The 25,013-nt window shown below is 42.2% G+C and overlaps 2 protein-coding genes across 2 annotated transcripts; both read right to left on the bottom strand.

Moving 5' to 3' along the window:
• Nucleotides 1–1,403: 1,403 nt before the first annotated feature.
• Nucleotides 1,404–3,979, bottom strand: LOC147963613 (protein neprosin-like). Its single transcript, XM_087528354.1, has 5 exons — nt 3,746–3,979; nt 2,673–2,852; nt 2,522–2,575; nt 2,031–2,159; nt 1,404–1,821 (listed from the first exon to the last, which is right to left on the bottom strand). Exons 1-5 carry the CDS (start codon nt 3,923–3,925, stop codon nt 1,465–1,467), a joined length of 900 nt encoding a protein of 299 aa, XP_087384480.1. The 5' UTR covers nt 3,926–3,979; the 3' UTR covers nt 1,404–1,464.
• Nucleotides 3,980–20,182: 16,203 nt separating this feature from the next.
• LOC125515659 (uncharacterized) lies at nt 20,183–21,793 on the bottom strand. The gene has a single exon (XM_048681174.2). It carries the CDS (start codon nt 21,573–21,575, stop codon nt 20,457–20,459), a length of 1,119 nt encoding a protein of 372 aa, XP_048537131.1. The 5' UTR covers nt 21,576–21,793; the 3' UTR covers nt 20,183–20,456.
• Nucleotides 21,794–25,013: the final 3,220 nt, after the last annotated feature.

The following is a 25,013-nucleotide window of genomic DNA, read 5'->3' as shown; positions in this document are numbered from 1 at the left end:
GGGGCCTCCAGGGATGGGTTGGAAGTGGATGGTGTCAATATCTTCGACGAAGAAGACGAGGAGGGGAGGGTTGCGGCGGCCGTGGTGCGCGTGGAAGCGGCGGCAAAAGCGGGAGAGGGAGGAGGGCAGCGGGGGAAGACGGAGGAGGATCTTCGAGAGAAGGTCATCGTCGCCCAGCGACGCCGGCGAGCGGGGGCGGCGGCGGGGATTACTCATCTTGGACCTCGTCTCCACCACTCACCTCACACGATGCAGGTTCAGAGAGTGGAGTAAAGTGCAATATAGAGGGCCGGGCCGGGCTGAGAAATCAGTCCAAAATCATGTTGGGAGCCCACATAGCTACGGAGCATTGTCTAAAAAAAAGCTACGGAACAGAGTCTTCATTGTTTCAGTTCACTTCTCTGATTTGTACACCCTCTGTTCCCTTTTATAAGACTAGCACATATACCCGTGCATTGTAACAGGAGAGATAATTTGAAACCGAAGCATTTTTTGAAAACATGAACATTTTCTAAAATCATGAATATTTTTTGAATTTGTGATTGTTTCTAAAATAGGAACGTGTTTTTAACATTCGGAACAATTTTAGAAAATGTGTTTTGGAAACGCGAACATTATTTTCAATTTGTGAACATTTCATTAAACCAAGAATATTTTCTGAACCTTGATTTATTTAAATGTAACTGTTTTTTCAAAGTCTATTTTTTGGTAAATACTATATTTTTTTTTTGAATTTTGAACAACTTTTGGGATATGAAAAATAAAATGAAAATCCAAAATAATAATTCAAAACAGTATTTGTTTCAAAAATCTAGAAAATTTAAAATTCTGAAAACTACAAATTTACAGAAAAATTTAAAATAAATTTAGAAAGGAGAAAAATAAAATATAAACACGAAATAAAAAGGAAAATAAAAACTACACAAACAATAAGAAAATGGGCCAGCTCAGTCCTTGGTGTCATGTGGGAAGGCCTGACTATATGCCGCACTGTGCGGCAAATAGGGTTTTCCCCACTACATGGGCAGTAAATTAAATGGGCTGGCTTCACTGGGCCAGAGAGCGTGTGGTCCATATATGAAATTCTGGACAAACCATTATTCTGTTCTAACAGACGGACGCAAAAAAAATTAGTACTACTCAAATAAAAGAAAAGTGTTTTTGGCGGTGAACAGATGAAAGAATCGGAAAAACGCACATTGCTTTATTAGTAGGTATAGATGTTTAGACAATTCAGATAGCGTCCAAAACAGTTCAAAACCAAGTTTCCAAAACGTCTCATCTTATAAAAGAGAACGGAGGGAGTAGTATATTTGATAAACATAGAAATAAAAAACTATGACTGAAATGTCATGTTGGTTCGAATGCAAGTATATGACATTACTTAATCAATATTCACATAATGATATAGTAAAGACGAAACTCGCATTTATTGATGATAGTATATATTAGTGCATAACAGTACTAATTAACACATCCACCAGGTCCTCCATAGCTGAACTTGTCAGTCATGAATTCACTAACTCGATAACATGCCGTATCGGTTACCCTAGAATGAAGGTTAGGCATTGGAAGATAACCATGCCCATCATTGTTCACACACTGCACATTTTGAAATGAAGCAGAGTCTCCTCCCGGCCAGCGCCCATTGCCCATAGGAGGGCTGGGGGTCCTCACAAGAGAGCTAGTGTAGCCGCCCCAAGTAACATAATTTGCATGATCGGACAAGCTTTGGAAAAGACTCCGTGGCCAAAACCCCACCGGAGCAAACTTTTCACCAACATGGGCAAAGTGTAACCACCAATCTCCATTATTTTTACTCTGTAAAATGGAAATAGTTGAAATGCACTTGTTGTATGGAAACTCTCACTCAAATCATTCTAAAATATATCAGAACAACCTCATATCCAATAAATACAATGAACCACAGAAATAAAATTCTTATTTTCCAGGTAACACATAGGCCAATAAATCCAATTCTATGAATAGTCAAAAAAATTGGAGACATGGTAAGAAAGTTGACATCACACCTTGAATATCTTGATAGATATCTTAGTTTTCCCCTCAAGAGTGCCTCCTGGAGTGATTGGACGATTTTTAACTAGTACAAATCCATCGCATTTCAAATCAAAACATCCCTTCGTCTTGTTTCCATTAGCCTAACCATCCCCATGAAAACCAGTGGTTATACAAAGCATGCATTGGTAAATATATCAAATCTAAAGCTGCACAACCCTTTTTTATGTGTCATGAACAGTAAATAATCATGATATCCTGATATTCTTTTAACTACAAGATGCTACATTTGGAGGAAAAATGACTGAGTTGTTTCGATTGAGTATCAGGGGCCACGCCATCAACATTATCATCTTTTGGTTAACAAGATGTCAAACCAACAAGATATCGTTTGACCTTATTTTTTCATGTTAGCACTAACATAGGAGTGTGCACTTAATATTCTAAAAAAAACTGAAACAATAAGTTAAACTTAGTAACCAAAAATGGGGTAGGTTGATTATACCGTCCATCCTATCAAGAAATGTGTTTTGTTGTCACCATAGTAAGAAGGTTGAATCTATAGAAAAATAGAAAAAAATACTTCAGATTTATCAAGCAATATGGACACTTCAAATATACCATAGTTTTATATCAATAAGGCAAATCTGGCTTACATTCCATCCAACTTGTACAACATTGACATCATTAGGCTTCTCCTTTTGGTAATTCTCTACCCAGATTTCAGCTGATACTATTTGTCCCGCCTTGACAGCCAGAGACTCATAAACATCTAAAGTTGCCATGGCACCGTACAATGTTGTTGTAGAATTTGGTGTTATTTGGTAAGCTGCAATCTGCAATGAAATCAACATAATTAGTTGTTCCTTTTTGATTTTTTGAGGATTGAATGAAACAGGGACATTTTTATAGGTTGTCTTCCACACAATGCATTAGATAAAAATATAACAGGACAAAAGCAAGTAGCAAGTGTAAACTAATTGTGGTAAGTTGTGAAATTTTAACCAAAAATTACGGAGCAATGGAAATTTAAATGAATATTTAAAATGGCAAAAGGTTGACAAGGAAATGAAGCCATTTTACTTTTCGTATGTAGTCTCGGTATGTTGGGAAACCCGATTGGTCCAATGCATGTGACTACACCCTCGAGTCCCAAGGTTTCACACTTCAAATCATAGCATAGAACTTGTATATGCAAACAATAATATATTTTTAATTATTTGCACTATAAGTGAAAATTGTATGATTGGATACAAAATTAAAAAAACATTATTCTGCAATGTCATCCTGTAGTGATCCAAAATGTTTTCCTAAAATCCTAAAACTATAAAAAAAATCTATGCGCATCCTTGACATTGTTGCCACTAACAAAGCAGCCTCACGCCAGAGTCCACTAAATTAAATCCTATTGTAGACCAGAACTCTTAGTTGATGGACATTATACAAAACAAGGAAAGGAAGATGAAATCACATTTTTGGATCAAAGGGAGTGGCTTGACTTCGAACGATGGAGCGCAACTCAAAAATATTCATGCTAGGAGTACGGGAGAAATGTTTGATATGAATATGGACTTTTGTTAAATTGATTTTTGCAAGTCCTAATAAAGTATATCAATAAGAAAACTTAATTGGGCTCTTATTTAATAAATCCAAGAAAAGTTGAAGTAGAAGATAATATTAACATGGTAGATAAAATATACAAATATGCTGTCTAGAAGCATGAACTTACATGTTCGACTATTTGGCCCTCTTGCAATTCAGCCTCAATCGATATTATTCTCTCACTGGACGATGCCCCCTTTTGTAATTGCTTGTGCCTTCTTGGATATGGGTTGTGACACCATGTCGTAGATACTTTACCTAAGCATAAGGCAAAGAGTACCAAGAAAATGTAGACATGTTTCATCATCTTTGGGGTGAGGGAGATGTGAATATTTGCACTATCCTTCAAGAAGGATGCAATGGAAAGTATGCAAATAGAATATATATAGGTGTAAACGGCCATAAAAGAAACAAATATGTTTGGCATTTATTGTGCTCCTTATGGTGGAAATTAATGAAATTATATATGATACATTTGCATAGATTCATTAATGAGAAGATATTGATATCTTGTGTATATGCATACATAAAATTCATAGACCCAGAAGTGTCATTAATGTTAGTGCTATAGAAAAGACATCATAGTCTTATACATTTGGGTATGGCTTATTAATCACTAAAAATAATTAAGCATGGTGGATATAAAAATTATTTATATTTATTTACATTGGACCAAGTTAAATCCCACGACCAGTTACCTACCTAATATTTGCAACAACAATCCAACTGACACCTTGAAAATAAATGGTAGATTTTTTGACCAATATATTTACGTAGTGGGATACAAATCCCTCTCAACTTAATTCCGTCAGTTAGATTACATTGTTGCGTAGATAGGGTATTAAATAACAACAATGCTATTTAAAAACTACATAAATAGTCCAATGTGTGATTCTCATATGCATATTCATCGGGTCAAATTGAACATAAGGCTAGTACTAAGGAACAAACTAAACTGCATGTACCAAGTCCTGCTTTAACATGAAGCATGATTGTTATTGCTGGAAATGCTATCATTGCTTCCAAAAATATTATTAAAAAATCAAAAAGGAGGATGACCCCTGGCCTCTGCATCAAGACAATGCATGCAGTCATTTTATTAATTATTCGTCAAGTCATTACAAAGTAATACATGAATAAGTCTGAAGTCATCATCTTGGCGACATCTGTTGCTACTCTTATCCACTTGATGAAGGGGTGCAGATTGTCGGGTCCACATACCCAGACCTCACACTAAAGCCCAACATCTAAAGCCGGAGGCCCAAACCAAGCTGAATTGTCGGGTCTGGGTCACACAACGGTCCGGCGCACTCACAGTGGGCTCCTCATGTGCACGCTGCAGAGGTTGTCACCATCGTCTTCCACTGATTCATCTTCATAGCAGGCACTGACACATCCACCTTGCTAAGCCTGTCATTGACGCCACCACGACGCCAGACAACATCACCTTCCTATGTTCGTCCATCATCACGCATCTGTCGCCGAGACCCTGCAGCGCCACGCCACCAAGACACCACATCATCGATGCATCAGAGGAACCGCCACTCCACCGCAGGAGCCGTCCACTGGTCCCTTGAGCCTATGCACACCTCCAAGAATGACGCCCAAAGGGGGGAATGACACAAGAGCGATGCCGGCATCCGATCATCCATACTAGCTTGGAGATCAGGCTCACGACACCGAAGTTAAGGTAGGAAATATTGAGGGTCCTAACATATAAATCATGGAACATATTCAAAATAATGCGCTTGATGGACTCTTGAGAGGTTGAGAAGAACGAGGGCCCCATAGACAAATTTGGCCCCTTTGAAACTATGGCAAATAGCAAAAGTTCTTGAGCTTTGTCAAGCAATGGACATTTCAAATATACCATAGCTTTGTACCATTAGCTTACATTCCCCCAACTTGTACACCATTACCATAATCAGGCTCGTTCTTTTGGTAGTTCTCAACCCAGATTTCAACAGATATTGTTTGTCTTGCCTTGACAGCCAAATCGTCGTAAACATCTAAATTGTCCATGACGTCGTACAATGTTTGTTGTAGAATCCAGTATTGTTTGGTAAGCTGCAATCTGCAACGAAATCAACATAATTGGTAGTTCCTTAGTTTTCGGAGGATTTGAGTGAACATGAACATTTTTTTAGGTTGTTTTCCATAGTGCATTAGATAAAGATATACCAGTACAAAATCAAGCACTAATAGTGCTAATGATTTGCAAAAGTTTGAATAAAAAATTATGGAGCAACGGAATTAAAATGAATATTTTAAAATGACAAAAGTTTCATATGGAAATTAATTCATTTTATCTGTCGTATGTGTAGTCTCATTATGCTGGGAAACATGATTGGGCAAATACATGTGACTACACCCTCAAGTCCCAAGATTTGACACTTCAAAGCATGGCATAGATATGTCGTACTTGAATCTTAGAGACCATCAAATTACGCAACTCAAAAAATTCATGCTAGGAGACACATGATGCATCGGTGTATTTCCTTGGGTTTTCATATGGCTACCCGCACATACACCATGTTGAACAAAAAGTTGTTCAGACTTCATTTTCAAACCAGTGAAGATGGAAGTAGAGGGTGCGAAGAAACTTGTATCCTTCTTAACTTTCCAAATAAAAAGGCCCTGAATCTTGTCCAGGACAAGATAGAGATAAGTTCAAATTACAACCTCAGACTATCGCCAAAGTCTAATATACAACCCTGAACTATGAAACGGTCTATTTGACAACCTCCAACTTCCATAACCGGGCAAGAATCTGGACTACTTTGAGAATGGTTAATAGCCTAGTTAGCCGCCACGTCACTGATGACCCACAAGTGTAGGGGATCTATCGTAGCTTTTCGATAAGTAAGAGTGTCAAAACCAACGAGGAGCAGAAGGAAATGATAAGCAGTTTTCAGTAAGGTATTCTCTGCAAGCACTAAAATTATCGGTAACAGATAGTTTTGTGATAAGGTTATTTGTAACGAGTAGCAAGTAATAAAAGTAAATAAGGTGCAGCAAGATGGCCCAATCCTTTTTGTAGCAAAGGACAAGCCTGGACGAACTCTTATATGAAGGAAAGCGCTCCCGAGGACACATGGGAATTATCGTGAAGCTAGTTTTCATCACGTTCATATCATTTGCGTTCGGTACTTTGACAATTTGATATGTGGGTAGACCGGTGCTTGGGTACTGTCCTTACTTGGACAAGCATCCCACTTATGATTAACCCCCATTGCAAGCATCAGCAACTACAACAGAAGTATTAAGGTAAACCTAACCATAGCATGAAACATATGGATCCAAATCAGCCCCTTACGAAGTAATGCATAAACTAGGGTTTAAGCTTCCGTCACTCCAGCAACCCATCATCTAATTATTACTTCCCAATGCCTCCCTCTAGGCCCAAACAATGGTGAAGTGTCATGTAGTTGACATTCACATGACACCACTAGAGGGATGACAACATACATCTCATCAAAATATCGAACGAATACCAAATTCACATGACTACTTATAGCAAGACTTCTCCCATGTCCCCAGGAACAAACGTAACTACTCACAAAGCATATTCATGTTCATAATCAGAGGGGTATTACTATGCATAATGGATCTGAACATATGATCTTCCACCAAGTAAACCAACTAGCATCAACTATAAGGAGTAATCAACACTACTAGCAACCCACAGGTACCAATCTGAAGTTTGGATACAAAGATTGGATACAAGAGATGACTAGGGTTTGAGATGAGATGGTGCTGGTGATGATGTTTATGGAGATTGACCCCCTCCCGGTGAGAGGATCGTTGGTGATGACGATGGTGATTATTTCCCCCTCCCGGAGGGAAGTTTCCCCGGTAGAACACCTCTGCCGGAGCCCTAGATTGATTCCGCCAAGGTTCCGCCTCGTGGTGGCGGAGTTTCTTTCCGAAAGCTTGCTTATTATTTTTTTCTCGGACGAAAGACCTCATATAGCAGAAGATGGGCATCAGGGGGCCACCAGGGAGCCCATGAGGCAGGGGGCGCGCCCATGGGGGTAGGGCGCGCCCCCACCCTCGTGGACGGTGGGTGGCCCCCCTCAGGAACTTCTTTCGCCCAATATTTTTTATATATTCTGGAAATAACTTCCGTGAAGTTTCCGGACTTTTGGAGCTGTGCAGAATAGGTCTCTAATATTTGCTCCTTTTCCAGCCCAGAATCCCAGCTACCGGCATTCTCCCTCTTCATGTAAACCTTGTAAAATAAGAGAGAATAGGCATAAGTATTGTGACATAATGTGTAACAACAACCCATAATGCAATAAATATCAATATAAAAGCATGATGCAAAATGGACGTATCAACTCCCCCAAGTTTAGACCTCGCTTGTCCTCAAGCTAAAGCCCAAATTGAAAAATATGTCCACATGTTTGGAGATAGAGGTGTCGATAAAAATAAAATACGGACATGAGGGCATCATGATCATTCTTAGAACAACATATATATATATATATATATATATATATAGTCATATGATGTCTTATGCTAAAGTAATAATTCAATCACAATTTCAAGTATGAATCGTAAACTTCATTGAGAACCAACAAACTCTAATATCAGTCATTGAGGCAATTGCAATTTATCATAACATAGGAAAGAGTCAATATAAGAGCTTTTCAGCAAGTCCACATACTGAACCATCTTTTAGTCTTTCACAATTGCTGACACTCATGCGATATTTATGGTTATGAAGTTTAATCGGACACAGAGAAAGATAGGAGCTTATAGTTTTGCCTCCCAACATTTTACCTCAAGGGTAATGTCAACAATAATAGTTCATGAACACTCACATCCAATTAGCTATATTGTGATGGCCTGGCTTATTAGGGATGATAGACTACTCATATCAATAAGGAATTCCTTCTTTTCCGGGAGCTCATTCGGACAGAACTCCAAAGTTAAGCGTGCTCAACTTGGAGTAGTGTCAGGATGGGTGACTGACCGGGAAGTTGCTCCCGGGTGCGCATGAGTGAGGACAAAGTGCCAGAAAAGACTAGTATTGATCTGTGGGGCCAGTCTAGATCCTGCCAGGAGTAACGACCACCGGCGGGTGTGTCCGGAGCGTTACAAGTTGGTATCAGAGCCAACCCTCGCGGTTACACGGATGGTTGCGGATAGGTGCGTGGTCGTGTTGTTCATGATGTTTGTGACCTGTCGTGGCACATGACATGGCACATGTACTGGACTGGAAGCACAAACGTATGTGCCAAGAGGGAACGTTCCTGTGGCCCGACGAGGACGTCGGTTCCTCTGAGTGGGGGTGTATGTGATGGCCTGGCTTATTAGGGATGATAGACTACTCATATCAATAAGGAATTCCTTATTTTCCGGGAGCCCATTCGGATAGAACTCCAAAGTTAAGTGTGCTCAGCTTGGAGTAGTGTCAGGATGGGTGACCGACCGGAAAGTTGCTCCCGGGTGCGCATGAGTAAGGACAAAGTGCACAGAAAAGACTAGTATTGATCTGTGGGGCCAGTCTAGATCCCTCCAGGAGTAACGACCACCGGCGGGTGTCTCCGGGGCGTTACATATGTATATCTGGATCTTTCCAACACATTGTGCTTGCCAAAGGATAAAATGTAAAAAGGAAAGGTGAAAATCATCATGACTCTTTGCATGAAGTATAAGACAAGAATAAAAGATAGGCCCTTCACAGAGGGGAGAAGATGTTGTCATGCACTTTTATGGTTGGATGCACGAAATCTTAATGCAAAAGAACGTCACTTTATATTTCCACTTGTGATATGGAACTTTATTATGTAGCCTGTTGCTTTTATTTCTTCCATATCACAAGATCGTATAAAGCTTATTTTCTCCACACTAATAAGTCATACATATTTAGAGAGCAATTTTTATTGCTTGCACCAATGACAACTTGCTTGAAGGATCTTACTCAATCCATAGGTAGATATGGTGGACTCTCATGGCAAAACTGGGTTTAGGGATATTTGGAAGCACAAGTAGTATCTCTACTTGGTGCAAAGAAAGTGGCTAGCATGAGAGGGAAAGGCAAGCTCAACATGTTGGATGATCCATAACAATATAATTTATCTCAGATGTAAGAAAACATAACCCATTACGTTGTCTTCCTTGTCCAACTCAACTCTTTAGCATATCATACTTTAGTGAGTGCCCACAATTATAAAAGATGTCCAAGATAGTATATTTATATGTGAAAACCTCTCTTTCTTTATTACTTCCTATTAATTGCAGCGATGACCAAAACTATGTTTGTCAACTCTCAACAACTTTTATTCATCATACTCTTTATATGTGAGCTCATTCTCTCCATAAGATCCATATGATCTATTTATTTCTTCTTATTTCTTATCTTTTATTTTATTCCCTCAAGATCATAGAAAAATAATCAAGCCCTTGACTCAACACTAATCTTTATTATATATGGCTCACGGACTTGATTACACAAGAAGATCATAAAGCAAAACTCACAACTAGATCATACTAAAACTTTATTCTACTAGATCAAGATATTATCAAAAGGATCGAACTAAGAAAAATGGTAAAGATAAGAGTGATGGTGATACGATACCGGGGCACTCTCCCAAGCTTGGCAGTTGCCAAGGGGAGTACCCATACCCATGTGTTTATGTCTCCTTCTTCGGGGGTGGTGATGTGATATTCTTGGCGATGATGCCCCTCAAGATACGATTATCTTCTTCGAGCTTATTAACTTGCTGCTTGAGGCCCATTATTTCCTTTCGAAGCTTGCCCGTAACGGCTAAAGCTCCTTTTACCCAAGGATGTTGCATAGCTGCGGGAGAACAAGTAACACTCTTTTTCATAAGAAAGAAATCTAACATTGGAAGGGATGACCGAGTTTGGAATAGCTAAGCTCTGTAGTTCCCCAATCGTGAATCCTGCCCGGAAACGAGAAGTAACTTCTTGGTCCTCCTCCATGGCATCTATCCTTTTCAAGTCAGCTTCCATCTCCTCCTCCGTTGAGGGCCCAAAGTGGTCAGCATTGCTGTTTGCTCTTGGCCCCGGTGTCGGATGAGACACCCGACTCTCCCCGAATGACTCTTGAGAAGACATCTTGCTCTAAATCTGCAGTAGAAACAGCTCGAAACAAAAACAAAGGATATTCATGTGATATGGTGGTCAAAACCTTCAGGAGATTATATAATGAATTTTTACCGACCAAAAGAAGCATCGTGCAAGAAAACGGAGTCCGGAGAGCACATGAGGTGCCCACGAGGCAGGGGGCGCGCCCAGGGGGGTAGGGCGCGCCCTCCACCCTCGTGGAAGCCCCGTGTCCTTTCCGGTCTGCTTCTTATTTTCCTATTTTTTATATATTCCAAAATGGAGAAATATTGCCATTAGAACTGTTTTGGAGTCGGTTTACTTACCGTACCACGTACCTATTCCTTTTCGGGGTCTGAAACGTTCTGGAAAGTGTCCCTTATGTATTCCTCCGGGGTTACGGTTTCAATAATATTAGTTTCAACATTTATATGATTACCTGAGATATAATTTTTGATTCTTTGACTGTTCACCACCTTCGAATTTGTGCCTTCGAAGTTGTTGATTTTTATGGCACGAAACGGTAGACCTCCTCGATGACGTAAGGACCTTCCCATTTAGAGAGAAGTTTGCCTGCAAAAAATCTTAAACGAGAGTTGTATAACAATACATAATCACCTACAATGAACTCACGTTTTTGTATCCTTTTATCATGCCATCTTTTAACTTTTTCTTTAAACAGCTTGGCATTTTCATAAGCTTGGGTTCTCCATTCATCAATTGAGCTAATGTCAAAAGGCCTCTTCTCACCAGCAAGTTTGAAGTCATAGTTGAGCTCTTTAATAGCCCAATATGCCTTATGTTCTAATTTAAGAGGTAAGTGACATGCTTTACCATAGACCATTTTATATGGAGACATACCCATAGGATTTTTATATGCAGTTCTATAAGCCCATAATGCATCATCAAGTTTCTTGGACCAATTCTTTCTAGATCTATTAACAGTCTTTTGCAAAATTAATTTAAGCTCTCTATTGCTAAGTTCTACTTGGCCACTAGACTGTGGGTGATAAGGAGATGCAATTCTATGATTAACATCATACTTGGCAAGCATTTTACGAAAGGCACCATGAATAAAATGTGAACCACCATCAGTCATTAGATATCTAGGGACTCCAAACCTCGGAAAAATAACTTCTTTAAGCATATTAATAGAGGTGTTATGATCAGCACTACTAGTTGGAATAGCTTCTACCCACTTAGTAACGTAATCAACAACAACTAAAATATGTATATACCCATTAGAGGAAGTAAAAGGTCCCATATAGTCAAAGCCCCAAACATCAAATGGTTCAATAACAAGTGAATAATTCATAGGCATTTCTTGACGTCTACTAATATTACCAATTCTTTGACATTCATCACAAGATAAGACAAACATACGGGCATCCTTGAAGAGAGTAGGCCAATAAAAACTGGATTGAAATACCTTATGTGCAGTTCTATCTCCAGCATGGTGTCCTCCATAAGCTTTGGAGTGACACTTACGTAGGATCTGTTCCTGTTCATGCTCAGGTACACAACGTCTAATAACACCATCTACTCCTTCTTTATAAAGGTGTGGGTCATCCCAGAAGTAATGTCTTAAATCATAGAAGAACTTTTTCTTTTGCTGGTATGTGAAACTAGGTGGCATAAACTTAGCAACAATATAATTAGCATAATCAACATACCATGGAGCAGTACGATAAGCATTTATGACAGCTAATTGTTCATCAGGAAAGCTATCATCAATAGGTAGTGGGTCATCAAGAACATTTTCTAACCTAGACAAGTTATCTGCAACAGGGTTCTCAGCTCCCTTTCTATCAATAATATGCAAATCAAATTCTTGTAGCCGGAGAACCCATCTAATAAGTCTAGGTTTAGCACCTTTCTTTTCCATAAGATATTTAATAGCAGCATGATCAGTGTGAATAGTTACTTTAGAATCCACAATATAAGGTCTGAACTTATCACAAGCAAATACAACTGCTAAGAATTCTTTTTCAGTAGTAGCATAATTTCTCTGGGCATTGTCCAGAGTTTTACTAGCATATTGAATAACATTTAATTTCTTATCAACTCTTTGACCTAGAACAACCCCTACAGCATAATCACTAGCATCACACAAAATTTCAAATGGTAAATTCCAATCAGGTGGCTGAATAATAGGTGCAGAAATCAAGACTTTCTTAAGTATTTCAAATGCTTCTACACAATCATCATCAAAGACAAAAGGAATATCTTTTTGTAATAGGTTAGTCAGAGGCCGGGAGATTTTTGAGAAGTCCTTAATGAACCTCCTATAAAAACTGGCATGACCAAGGAAACTTCTTATACCTTTTATGTCCTTGGGACATGACATCTTTCCAATTGCATTAACTTTAGCTTTGTCAACTTCAATACCTCTTTCAGAAATTTTATGCCCCGGGACAATACCTTCATTAACCATAAAGTGGAATTTCTCCTAATTCAAGACAAGGTTAGTTTCTTCACATCTCTGCAAAACTCGATCAAGGTTGCTCAAGCAATCATCAAAAGAGGATCCATAAATAGAGAAATCATCCATGAAAACTTCACAGATCTTTTCACAAAAGTTAGTGAATATAGCCATCATACATCTTTGAAAGGTAGCAGGTGCATTACATAAACCAAAAGGCATACATCCATAAGCAAAGGTACCAAAAAGGGCAAGTAAAAGTAGTCTTTTCTTGATCGTCAGCTGACACAGGTATTTGAGAAAAACCAGAATAACCATCTAGAAATAAAAAATGCGTATGTTTGGTTAATATTTCTAGCATTTGATCAATGAAAGGCGAAGGGTAATGATAATTTTTAGTGGCTTTATTTAATTTGCGGAAATCAATTACCATCCTATAACCTGTAATAATTCTTTGCGGAATCAATTCATCCTTATCATTAGGAACGACTGTAATACCTCCCTTCTTAGGGACACAATGGACAGGGCTTACCCACTGACTATCAGCAACGGGATAAATTATACCTGCTTCAAGGAGCTTTAATATTTCCTTTCTTACCACTTCTTTCATCTTAGGATTTAGCCGTCATTGGGATCAATAACTGGTTTGGCATCTTTCTCCAAATTTATTTTGTGTTGACATAGAGTGGGACTAATGCCCTTAAGGTCATCAAGAGTATATCCAATACCAGCACGGTACTTCTTCAAAGTTTTCAATAATCTCTATTCTTGATGCTCTGAAAGGTTAGCACTAATAATAACATGATATATCTTCTTTTCATCAAGATAAGCATATTTAAGAGTATCAGACAATGGTTTAAGCTCAAACACGGGATCACCCTTGGGTGGAGGAGGATCCCCTAGGATTTCAATAGGCAAGTTGTGTTTCATAATAGGTCCCTATTTAAAGAACACTTCATCCATTTCCCTTATTTCATTCATAAACATATCATTTTCATGGTCTAGCAAATATTGTTCTAAAGGGTCAGTAGGAGGCACGGCAATAGAAGCAATACCAATAATTTCATCTTAACTGGGCAATTGTTTATCATGGGGTTGTCTACAAAATTTAGCAAAATTAAACTCATGAGACATATCCCCTAAACCAATAGAAACGATATCCTTATTGCAGTCTATCTTAGCATTAACAGTATTCAAGAAGGGTCTATCAAATATAATGGCACAAGAGTCATCTTGTGGGGAACCGAGAACAAGAAAATTAGCAGGGTATTTAACTTTCCCACACAAGACTTCAACATCTCTAACAATCCCAATCGGTGAAATAATATCTCTATTGGCAAGTTTAATGGTAACATCGATATCTTCTATCTCTGCAGGTGCAATATCATGCATAATTTCTTCGTACAAGGAATGAGGTATTGCACTTGCACTAGCACACATATCACATAAGCCATGATAACAATGATCTCCTATTTTAACAGAAATAACAGGCATGCCTACAATAGGTCTATGTTTATTTTTAGCATCAGGTCTAGCAATTCTAGCAGCTTCATTGCAGAAGTAAATAACATGCCCATCAATATTATCGGTCAAGAGATCTTTAACCATAGCAATCTTAGGTTCAACTTTAATTTGCTCAGGGGGTTTAGGTGTCTTAATATTACTTTTGTTAACCACGGTTGAAGCTTTAGCATGATTCTTTATCCTAACAAGGAAATGTGGTTTCTCAATATAAGCAGCAGGAACAACATGATCATCATAAGTGATAGTATTTTCTTCAACTTTAATAGGTGCAACTACTTTTACTTCAATGGGAGGATTATATTTAAGCCACTTCTCCTTAGGGAGATGAACATGAGTAGCAAAGGATTCACAGAAAGAAGATACTATCTCAGAGTCAAGTCCATATTCAGTGTTAAATTCACGAAAAGCATCGGTATCCATAAAAGATTTAACACAAACAAACTTAGGTGTTATACCTGACTCCTTTCCTTCGTTGAGGTCCCAATCTTCAGAGTTGCGCTTAATTCTTTCCAATAAATCCCATTTGAATTCAATAGTCTTCATCATAAAAGATCCAGTACAAGAAGTATCGAGCATGGAGCGATTACTAAGAGAAAGCCGAGCATAAAAAAATTGAATAATCATTTCTCTTGAGCTCATGATTGGGGCATGAATATAACATTGACTTAAGCCTCCCCCAAGCTTGAGCGATGCTTTCTCCTTCGCGAGGCCAAAAATTATATATATAATTACGATCACGATGAACAAGATGCATAGGATAAAACTTCTAATGAAATCCCAATTTCAATCGCTTGTAGTCCCATGATCCCATTTCATCACATAGCCTATACCATGTCAATGCATCTCCCTTCAAATATAAAGGAAATACCTTCTTCTTGATAACATCATCGGGCATACCTGCAAGCTTAAATAATCCCCAAACTTCATCCACATAGATTAAGTGTAAATCGGGATGCAATGTTCCATCTCCTGCAAAAGGATTAGCTAGTAGTTTCTCTATCATACCCGAAGGAATTTCAAAGTAAACATTTTCAGTAGGTTCAGTAGGTTGAGGAGCAACTCTTTACTCTACTGATCGGGGTGAATATACCCCGAACAAGCCCCTCAAAGGATTATGTTCCATAGTAACAAGTGACATTAAATTTCAGCACACTATATAAATTTTTTCTTACCAAATTCCACCTACTAAAGGCGGTTCACTCCCCAGCAACGGCGTTAGAAAAGAGTCTTGATGACCCACAAGTGTAGGGGATCTATCGTAGCTTTTCGATAAGTAAGAGTGTCGAACCCAACAAGGAACAGAAGGAAATGATAAGCAGTTTTCAGTAAGGTATTCTCTGCAAGCACTGAAATTATCGGTAACAAATAGTTTTGTGATAAGGTTATTTGTAATGAGTAGCAAGTAATAAAAGTAAATAAGGTGCAACAAGATGGCCCAATCCTTTTTGTAGCAAAGTACAAGCCTGTACAAACTCTTATATGAAGGAAAGCGCTCCTGAGAACACATGGGAATTATCGTCAAGCTAGTTTTCATCACGTTCATATGATCCGCATTCGGTACTTTGATAATTTGATGTGGGTGGACCGGTGCTTGGGTACTGTCCTTACTTGGACAAGCATCCCACTTATGATTAACCCCCATTGCAAGCATTCGCAACTACAACATAAGTATTAAGGTAAACCTAACCATAGCATGAAACATATGGATCCAAATCAGCCCCTTACGAAGCAACGCATAAACTAGGGTTTAAGCTTCTGTCACTCTAGCAACCCATCATCTAATTATTACTTCCCAATGACTCCCTCTAGGCCCAAACATTGGTGAAGTGTCATGTAGTCGACGTTCACATGACACCACTAGAGGGATGACAACATACATCTCATCAAAATATCGAACGAATACCAAATTCACATGACTACTTATAGCAAGACTTCTCCCATGTCCTCAGAAACAAACGTAACTACTGGCAAAGCATATTCATGTTCATAATCAGAGGGGTATTAATATGCATAATGGATCTGAACATATGATCTTCCACCAAGTAAACCAACTAGCATCAACTACAAGGAGTAATCAACACTACTAGCAACCCACAGGCACCAATCTGAGATTTGGATACAAAGATTGGATACAAGAGATGAACTAGGGTTTGAGATGAGATGGTGCTGGTGAAGATGTTGATGGAGATTGACCCCCTCCCGATGAGAGGATCGTTGGTGATGATTTCCCCCTCCCGAAGGGAAGTTTTCTCGGCAGAACAGTTCTGCCGGAGCCCTAGATTAGTATCGCCAAGGTTCCGCCTCGTGGCGGCGGAGTTTCTTCCCCAAAGCTTGCTTATTATTTTTTCTCGGACGAAAGACCTCATATAGCAGAAGATGGGCATCAGAGGGCCACCAGGGAGCCCACGAGGCAGGGGGCTCTCTGGGCGCGCCCCCACCCTCGTGGACAGTGGGTGCCCCCCCAGGAACTTCTTTCGCCCAATATTTTTATATATTCTGGAAATAACTTCCAACTTCATGACTTTTGGAGCTGTGCAGAATAGGTCTCTAATATTTGCTCCTTTTCCAGCCCAGAATCCTAGCTGCCGGCATTCTCCCTCTTCATGTAGACCTTGTAAAATAAGAGAGAATAGGCATAAGTATTGTGACATAATGTGTAACAACAGCCCATAATGCAATAAATATCGATATAAAATCATGATGCAAAATGGACGTATCAGTCACCCCGTGACAACACATTGAGAGACATTATTGGTTAAATTTTGGCCAAAAAATGGAAGTTCCCAGAAATTATTTAAAAATTTCTCAAAAATCCACACTCATTCAATTTAGGAAGGTTTCAACAAGTTTTGTCAAACATAAGAAAACGTGAATGAAAATTCAAATTTAGAGCCATTTTGGGTCAAATTTTGGTAAAAAAGGTTTTCCATTAAATTTTGAGAAAATTCGAAAATATCGATATTACCCTTATATTCAATAGTTTTAACAATGTTTGCCAAACAAAGAAAATTTAGAATGAAAATTCAAATCCATAGCCATTTTGGGTCAAACTTTTGCCAAAAAATGTAAGTTCCCAAAAAATATATCGAAAATCCGCACTAACCTTATGTTAAATCTGGGAAAGTTTCAAAAAGTTTTGCCAAAATAAAATAGAATGGAAAATAAAATTCAGGGTTAAGTGAGCCAAGGAGTGACGTGGCGGCTGGCTGGGTTGTTGAACAGTCAAAACTAGTTTCAAACCGCTCCAGCGCCGTCTCTTGTATGGTTTTGGAAGTTGGAGGTTGTAAAATAGAAGGTTTTGTAGTTTATGAATGTATATTAGATTTTTTAAATCTATTGTATATTAGACTTTGATGGTAGTTTGGGGTTGTAATACCGAAAATGCCAAACGAAGCCCGAGCGCCATGGAGGCTTAATTTGAAAACTTCAAAATTCAAAATTTTGAGTTCCAACAAATTTCGAAAATAAATACCCATATACCTAGATATATAATGTGCATGTTTAGAACTTTTCAGGCCGAAATACGTTAAAATGAGAGCTACACAAAAAGACAAATCAGGGCCTTTTTAGCGTTATGTACTGTTCATCCTCAAAGTCCATTAATTATTACTTTTTTGCAGCTCGCAATTCAAGGTATTTCATCCTGAAATTTTACACGCGTATACATTACATCCTTACATGCATGTGTACTTTTTTCAGAACTTTCTGAAATTGTAAAAAAATTGACTTCTATTTTTTGAAAAAAATTCAGGATAGCTTGCCCTCCAAAATGCCCTACTCGTTGTAATACAGACTTCTTTCCGCAAGAAACAGCCTACCCGGAGGACAAACATGACAGAGCTTAATGATCCTTGTCCAATCTCCTCGGAGCAAGTACAATGTGAGAACGCGGGGTATAACAGTTAAAATATTATATTTTTGCTGACACGGAGGGGAGAGAAGAGGAGAGAGAAGATGAGCCGGCTATAGAATAAGAGCCAGCTGCAACACATGCTCCTAGGCACGATGTGAGAGTACGGTCTAGGGTGTGGGCCATGCATTAATAAAGTAGCACACATTTACATCTAACTATTGTACATGCTAGCAATAATCTTGGCTATAGATGACATGTCAACGTCATATAGCCATTCGTTGGTTGTACAAATTTTTTTGCGAGGTAAAGCATGAGTTTTATTCCTTAGAAATAGTGTTACAGACTGCTAATACAAACTCTGAAGCAGCGTCTAGAACTCGCTGCACCCAACAGGCGGTGCAACCCCAGAATGACCAATATTAGCTAGACTATGAACAACTCTATTTTAACTACGATCTACTTTTAACAGAATAAACATCCAAGAGCTAGCATGTTCTTAATCTCCATAATCAGATGACCATATGCCGACCGGTCCAGTAAATCGTTTGTGAAGGCCGCAATAACAGTTGAGCTATCAGAATGAATAATGATAGGCAACTCTGACCGTTACATGCTCAGTGACAGTCCTTCAAGAGTGGCACTAATCTCAGCTTTAAGGGCATCTTTGCAGTGGAATAAGTACAGATATGCTGAGAAAATAACAGTGCCATTGCTGTCCCTGAGGATCATACCTGTACCTGCTGCACCAATATCTCGCATGAAAGAACCGTCGATGGACTCTCAAGTGCTTGATTTCTACTCCATCTCTCGGACTCTCACGCCTGACGCTCACCCATCTCATTTAATGAACAGCAGCAGTTTCTTGGTGCAAATAAATGATGCACATCTGCATTTTGATGAGGTGACTGGGATTGACTGCCCACCTCGCCTCCTGCTTTGGCAGTGCCAATGGAGGCATCATTTTTAATGCAGTCTTGGTAGGGCGATGGTGACAAAAAGGCAAGGTGGGTGACCAGTCGCTCGCTGGAACTTCCTTGAGAATTCTGATTCAGGCAGGCAAGTCTCTATTGTACTCTCTCCTTTCCTAAATCTAAATCTTTTTAGATATTTCATTATAAACTATATACGAATATATAGATATATTTTAAAATATAAATTAACTCATTTTACTTTCTATATAGTTTATAGTGAAATCTTAAAAATGACTTATATTTAAGAACGGAGGGAGTATTTTCTTTTATGAATCTAAGATAATGCGTTCTTTTGGGCGCAGAGGATTGGAAATGGGATCCAGCTCATTTCAGATTGGAACAGGATAAATTCCACATCACCATCCCCACGCTTTAACTGGGTTGAAATGGATCGAAATTAGCTGCATGCTTACTTTACTAGCTTGGGACCTGAAACTTTATCAACTTGATGATCATCAGACGTCCAAAACGGTGAATCGCAACTGAATCAAAACTTGTTAATTCCGGCAAACCCCCAAAACTAGCTAGTATACAAAATAGGTATGGTTAGGTCTCAGTCGACTGAGACTTAACAAAGTTTAAGTCAAGTAACATAATATATAAATAAAAAATAAAAAATTTGCATGGTTCTTCACATAGGATGTTATGAATATAGCATCGACTAAGACTTAATCCAAGCAATTGCCCAAAAAATTGAATATACATGGCATGGAAAGATTAAATGAAACTTGAAATCGATAAGCATTTTTTTTTGTAACAACACATACTTTTTAAAGCACATATATGAACGAACCAGAAGATGAACATGCGCTTATGATGCTCATATCTAAGATCTTCATAGCTTATTAGTAGATTCTTGCATAGAAGATCGAGAGCACAACTTTTGCGTCAGCAATTCTTATTTACAATTTCTGACATTCTCAGGGTGTATGCACAAGCTCACGCTGTTCACTCCAAAAACTTCCACCCCAGCAGCAGCATCGATCGCAGTTCAACGTTGGATCTCATCGGCGTTGACGCCGGTGGCCGGTTGGCCTGACCGCCCCGGAAAACGCGGCGGCGCCGCGCCGAACGACGCCGACCTGCCTACCGCGACGCCGGCCATCTCCAACGCTTCGCACGATTTCAGCGCTCTACTGAACTTCGCTAGGCCCATCATCTCCCCCTCTCGCGCACTGTTCGACGCCAGCGGCCGTAGGGAGACGTCCGGCCACGGCAGCCTCGGGAGCGCCATCATGGACGCGGCGCGCCTCACAGCCATCTCCGTCGACAGGACGACGTCGCCCCCGGTCTCCTCGGCGCCAGCACCATCGGCCGCGGCTAGGTTTGCCGCGGGCTCGCTCACGTTGCTACCGGGGGCGGCGGTCTGGTGCGCGCCGGCGGCGACCCTGACCGGAGCGCGGCAGAGCGGGCAGTTGACATGGGCGCGGAGCCAGGTGTCGATGCAGCCGCGGTGGAACGCGTGGCCGCACCGCGGCAGCAGGCGCAGCGTCTCCCCGCCGCGGAACTCCGCGAGGCACACCGCGCAGCCGTCGCCGCCGAGCCCCAGGGCGCGGCACTTGTCGGGGTCGTACACCAGCGCGGTGATGGCCGCGATGGCGCGCTCGTCGAGCCCCACGGTGCGTATGTACCACACGTGGTGCACCCCGTCGTCGGAGTCGCTGTCCGCTGGCACCGGGACCGCCACGTCGGCCGGAGGCCCCCCCTGGGCGGCCTGGTGGTGCAGCGGCAGCGGCAGCGGCGCAGCGTTGGCGCGCTGGCGCCGGCGCCGGCGCACGACGTGGCAGACGAGCAGGACGAGGAGGAGCACCACGGACACGGCGAGGACGGACGCCGATACAGCGACGAGCGGGGTGGGGAGGCGGGAGGAGGGCCGGAGGTGCACGGTGGCGGTGCGCGAGGGCGGCGGCGGCCGGCAGAGGCCGTAGTGGGCGCACGGCTCTGAGCAGTGCGCGGCGCAGGCCAAGGTGTCGGCAGGGAACGGGAAGACGGCGTCGGGCTGGTCGCGCACCGGCTCCGGCTTCGGCCTCATCCTCTCCGGCCTGGGCCTGGGCTTGGGAGGCTTCGGCTTTGGCCGCGGCAGGGGATGGTCCTCGGGCGGCGGCGGCATGGGCGTGGGCTGTTGGAGGCCGCGGAGCAGGCGAGCGGTGGTGGTTGCGACTCCGGCTGCCGTTTTAATGCGTGTGAACTGCGGACCGCGGTGTGTGGTTGAAGCTGCGGCCGGAGACTTGTCGGAGCAAATCCTATGGTCTGTGTGTACTCCCCGGAGCTTCTCGTGGAAGGGTGAGCGGCCGGTAAAAAGCAGGCGCGTTGTTACATCTCGATTGATTTTCTGGAGATTCGTTGGCCACAAGAAAAACATTTCGAGTAGTATTTTCTTCCATTTCGTAGTACGTACACGTCACTGATCGACCATCGATCACTGTTTCACACGTCGTACGGGATCGATGGCCTGCAGTAAAGTGTGATTTCAAGTTTTCAACCGACCGACGAATAAGAAAACATATGCACACATTATTACTGTATAAGCATCTTTAAAAGACTAAGCCAACACATTATTTTATAAGATTGATAAAGTCGCCACATGCATGTAGTGAATGGAGACGTCTCCTCTTACTTAACGCACATCGCCGAAAAGCGTAAAATAAATACAGATAAATGGGTTGATGGGCTGAAGATAGCACCTCCTAACCATCCAAGTAGTGACCAAATGTGGCCATGTGTTCACCGTTGGTTTTCAGGTCGTGCGAGACTAGTTTGGAAAATGGTCGACGAAGTGGTTGACCGGCGTAGCGAGCGATCGGTCACATAAGGAACCGTCGCATGGATCGACCTGCGCAGCGGAGTAGTAGTGCTTGGGGACGCTTATCACGGCTGCTAAACCAATAGTTACAACATCGCGCCGTCCCGTCGGTCGTCGCAGCTTTCAGCGTTGGCATTGCGGCTTCATCATGCATCACTGGTTCCAGCATATCCGGCGACGGTTGCAGCATCGCGCTTTCCCACCGTGGATTTTAGCAGCGCCGTCGTACCTTCACGCATCACCGGTTCCTACATTTCCGGCAAAGGCTGCAACATTGTATAGTCCCGTCGCAGCGTTCAACGCTGCCCACATCGCCCATTTCAGCATCTCCGAGCACTGGTTGCAGCATCACGCCACCCCAACGCAGCTGTCGCACCATCGTCGTAACTTTGCTTTCACCGGTACCAGCATCAGCATGTGTTGGTTGCAACATCGACTTTGCACCGGTCACATATCCATTTGGAGACTCACCAAAACTCGGTGACGCTGACGTTGTTCCTCTTGTGGTTGCTCTTGGCAGCTCGTAACAACGTTGTCGCTTGTGCGCAACATCCCACAGTGGAGAGGGGTGACGAGGGTGCTCCGCGATAGGTAAGAAGATAAAAGGGAATGGGTAGTTGTCGGTGTCAAATCCGGCGGATTTCGGGTAGGGGGTCCCGAACTGTGCGTCTAAGGCGGATGGGAGGCAGGGACACGATGTTTACCCAGGTTCGGACCCTTTTGATGTAGATAATACCCTACGTCCTGCTTGATTGATATTGATGATATGAGTATAACAAGAGTTGATCTGCCACGAGATCGTAGAGGCTAAACCCTAGAAGTTAGCTTATGGTATGATTGTTGTTGTCCTACGGACTAAACCTTTCGGTTTATATAGACACCAGAGGAGCTAGGGTTACATAGAGTCGGTTACAAGGGACGGGATCTACATATCAGTATTGCCAAGCTTGCCTTCCATGCCAAGAAGAGTCCCATCCGGACACGGGACGAAATCTTCAATCTTGTGTCTTTATAGTCCAACAGTCCGGTTAAAGGATATAGTCCGGCTGTCCGGAGACCCCTAATGCAGGACTCCCTCAGTAGCCCTTGAACCAGGCTTCAATGACGATGAGTCCAGCACGCAGATTTGTTTTCAGCATTGCAAGGCGGGTTCCTCCTCCGAATACTCCATAGAAGATTTTGAACACAAGGATAGTGTCCGGCTCTGCAAAATAAGTTCCACATACCACCGTAGAGAGAATAATGTTTTCACAAATCTAATCTGCTGACATGTTCAGCACGCGACATCATGCCACGGCCCGGTCATTATTCGAACCGTTTTTCTCAACTAGCACTTCACATATTGCGAGGCGGTTTTCTTGACACGTCTTGTCGAAGCAGAGATCGTGTCCCCCTTATTACGGGATTCTCATCAATACGGACATGAGTAACCCAATCGTGCCCGTTGGTGTGACTCCTCGATTTTAGGCAAGTCCCAAACGGCCACAGGGAGGATGCTTGATATTCACCCTCTTTATAAAGAGGTCAAGGCCTGTCCTTTTTTCCTTCTCGTACTCCATCGAATCCTTCCCCCGCCTCGAGTTCCAACACTCAAGGTTCAGTTCAGGCGCTTCGGACCTTCAACCATGTCCGGATCCAACCTTTAAGGTCGGTGGATGCCTTCCTCTGTTATAGATGAAGACATCAAGAAGTTAAGAGAGGCCAGGTATTTGACCGGCGAAACCTGGCATAGGCTGCCTGCTCGAGGGCAGGTCATTCCCACTCCCAAACCCGGCGAGAGCGTGGTATTCATCTCTCACTTCCTCCGAGGGCTAGGCCTCGCTCTGGATCCCTTTGTTAGGGGGCTCATGTTCTATTACGGGCTGGATTTCCATGACCTGGCCCTAGATTCCCTCCTTCACATCTCGTCGTTCATCGTCGTGTGTGACGCCTTCCTCCGCATTACCCCACACTTTGTCCTGTGGCTCAAGACCTTCAATGTGAAGCCGAAGATGATCGAGGGGCGACACGCAGAGTGCGGAGGTGCTATAATAAGCAAGAACGCTGATATTCCATGGCCAGAGGGTTCCTTTCTAGAGGTGTCCAGTTTATGGCAGCGGGAGTGGTTTTATATCACAGCTCCCCAGAGTACCAAGTGGGTAGCTGTTGGGGAACGTAGCAATAATTCAAAATTTTCCTACGTGTCACCAAGATCAATCTATGGAGTCATCTAGCAACGAGGGAGGAGTGGATCTACATACCCTTGTAGATCGCGCGCGGAAGCGTTCAAGAGAACGGGGTTGATGGAGTCATACTCGTCGTGATCCAAATCACCGATGATCCTAGCGCCGAACGGACGGCACCTCCGCGTTCAGCACACGTACGGAGCAGGGACGTCTCCTCCTTCTTGATCCAGCAAGGGGGAAGGAGAGGTTGATGGAGATCCAACAGCACGACGGCGTGGTGGTGGAAGTAGCGGGATTCCAACAGGACTTCGCTAAGCGCTGCGGAAGGAGGGAGATGTGTCACGGGAGGGAGAGGGAGGCGCCAGGCCTTGGGGTGGTGCTGCCCTCCCTTCCCCCACTATATATAGGGCCAAGGGAGAGGGGGGGAGGCGCAGCCTTGGCCCTTCCTCCAAGGAAGGTTCCCCCTTTAGGACTCTTCCTTTCCCTTGATTCTTGGCGCATGGACCTTTTGGGGCTGGTGCCCTTGGCCCATATAGGCCAAGGCGCACCCCCTACAGCCCATGTGGCCCCCCGGGACAGG

Source organism: Triticum urartu, chromosome 6A (genome assembly GCF_056163025.1).
Source record: "Triticum urartu cultivar PI428250 chromosome 6A, HENAU_Tu73, whole genome shotgun sequence".
Lineage (NCBI taxonomy): Eukaryota > Viridiplantae > Streptophyta > Magnoliopsida > Poales > Poaceae > Triticum > Triticum urartu.
This window is presented reverse-complemented; position numbering and strand designations above follow the sequence as displayed.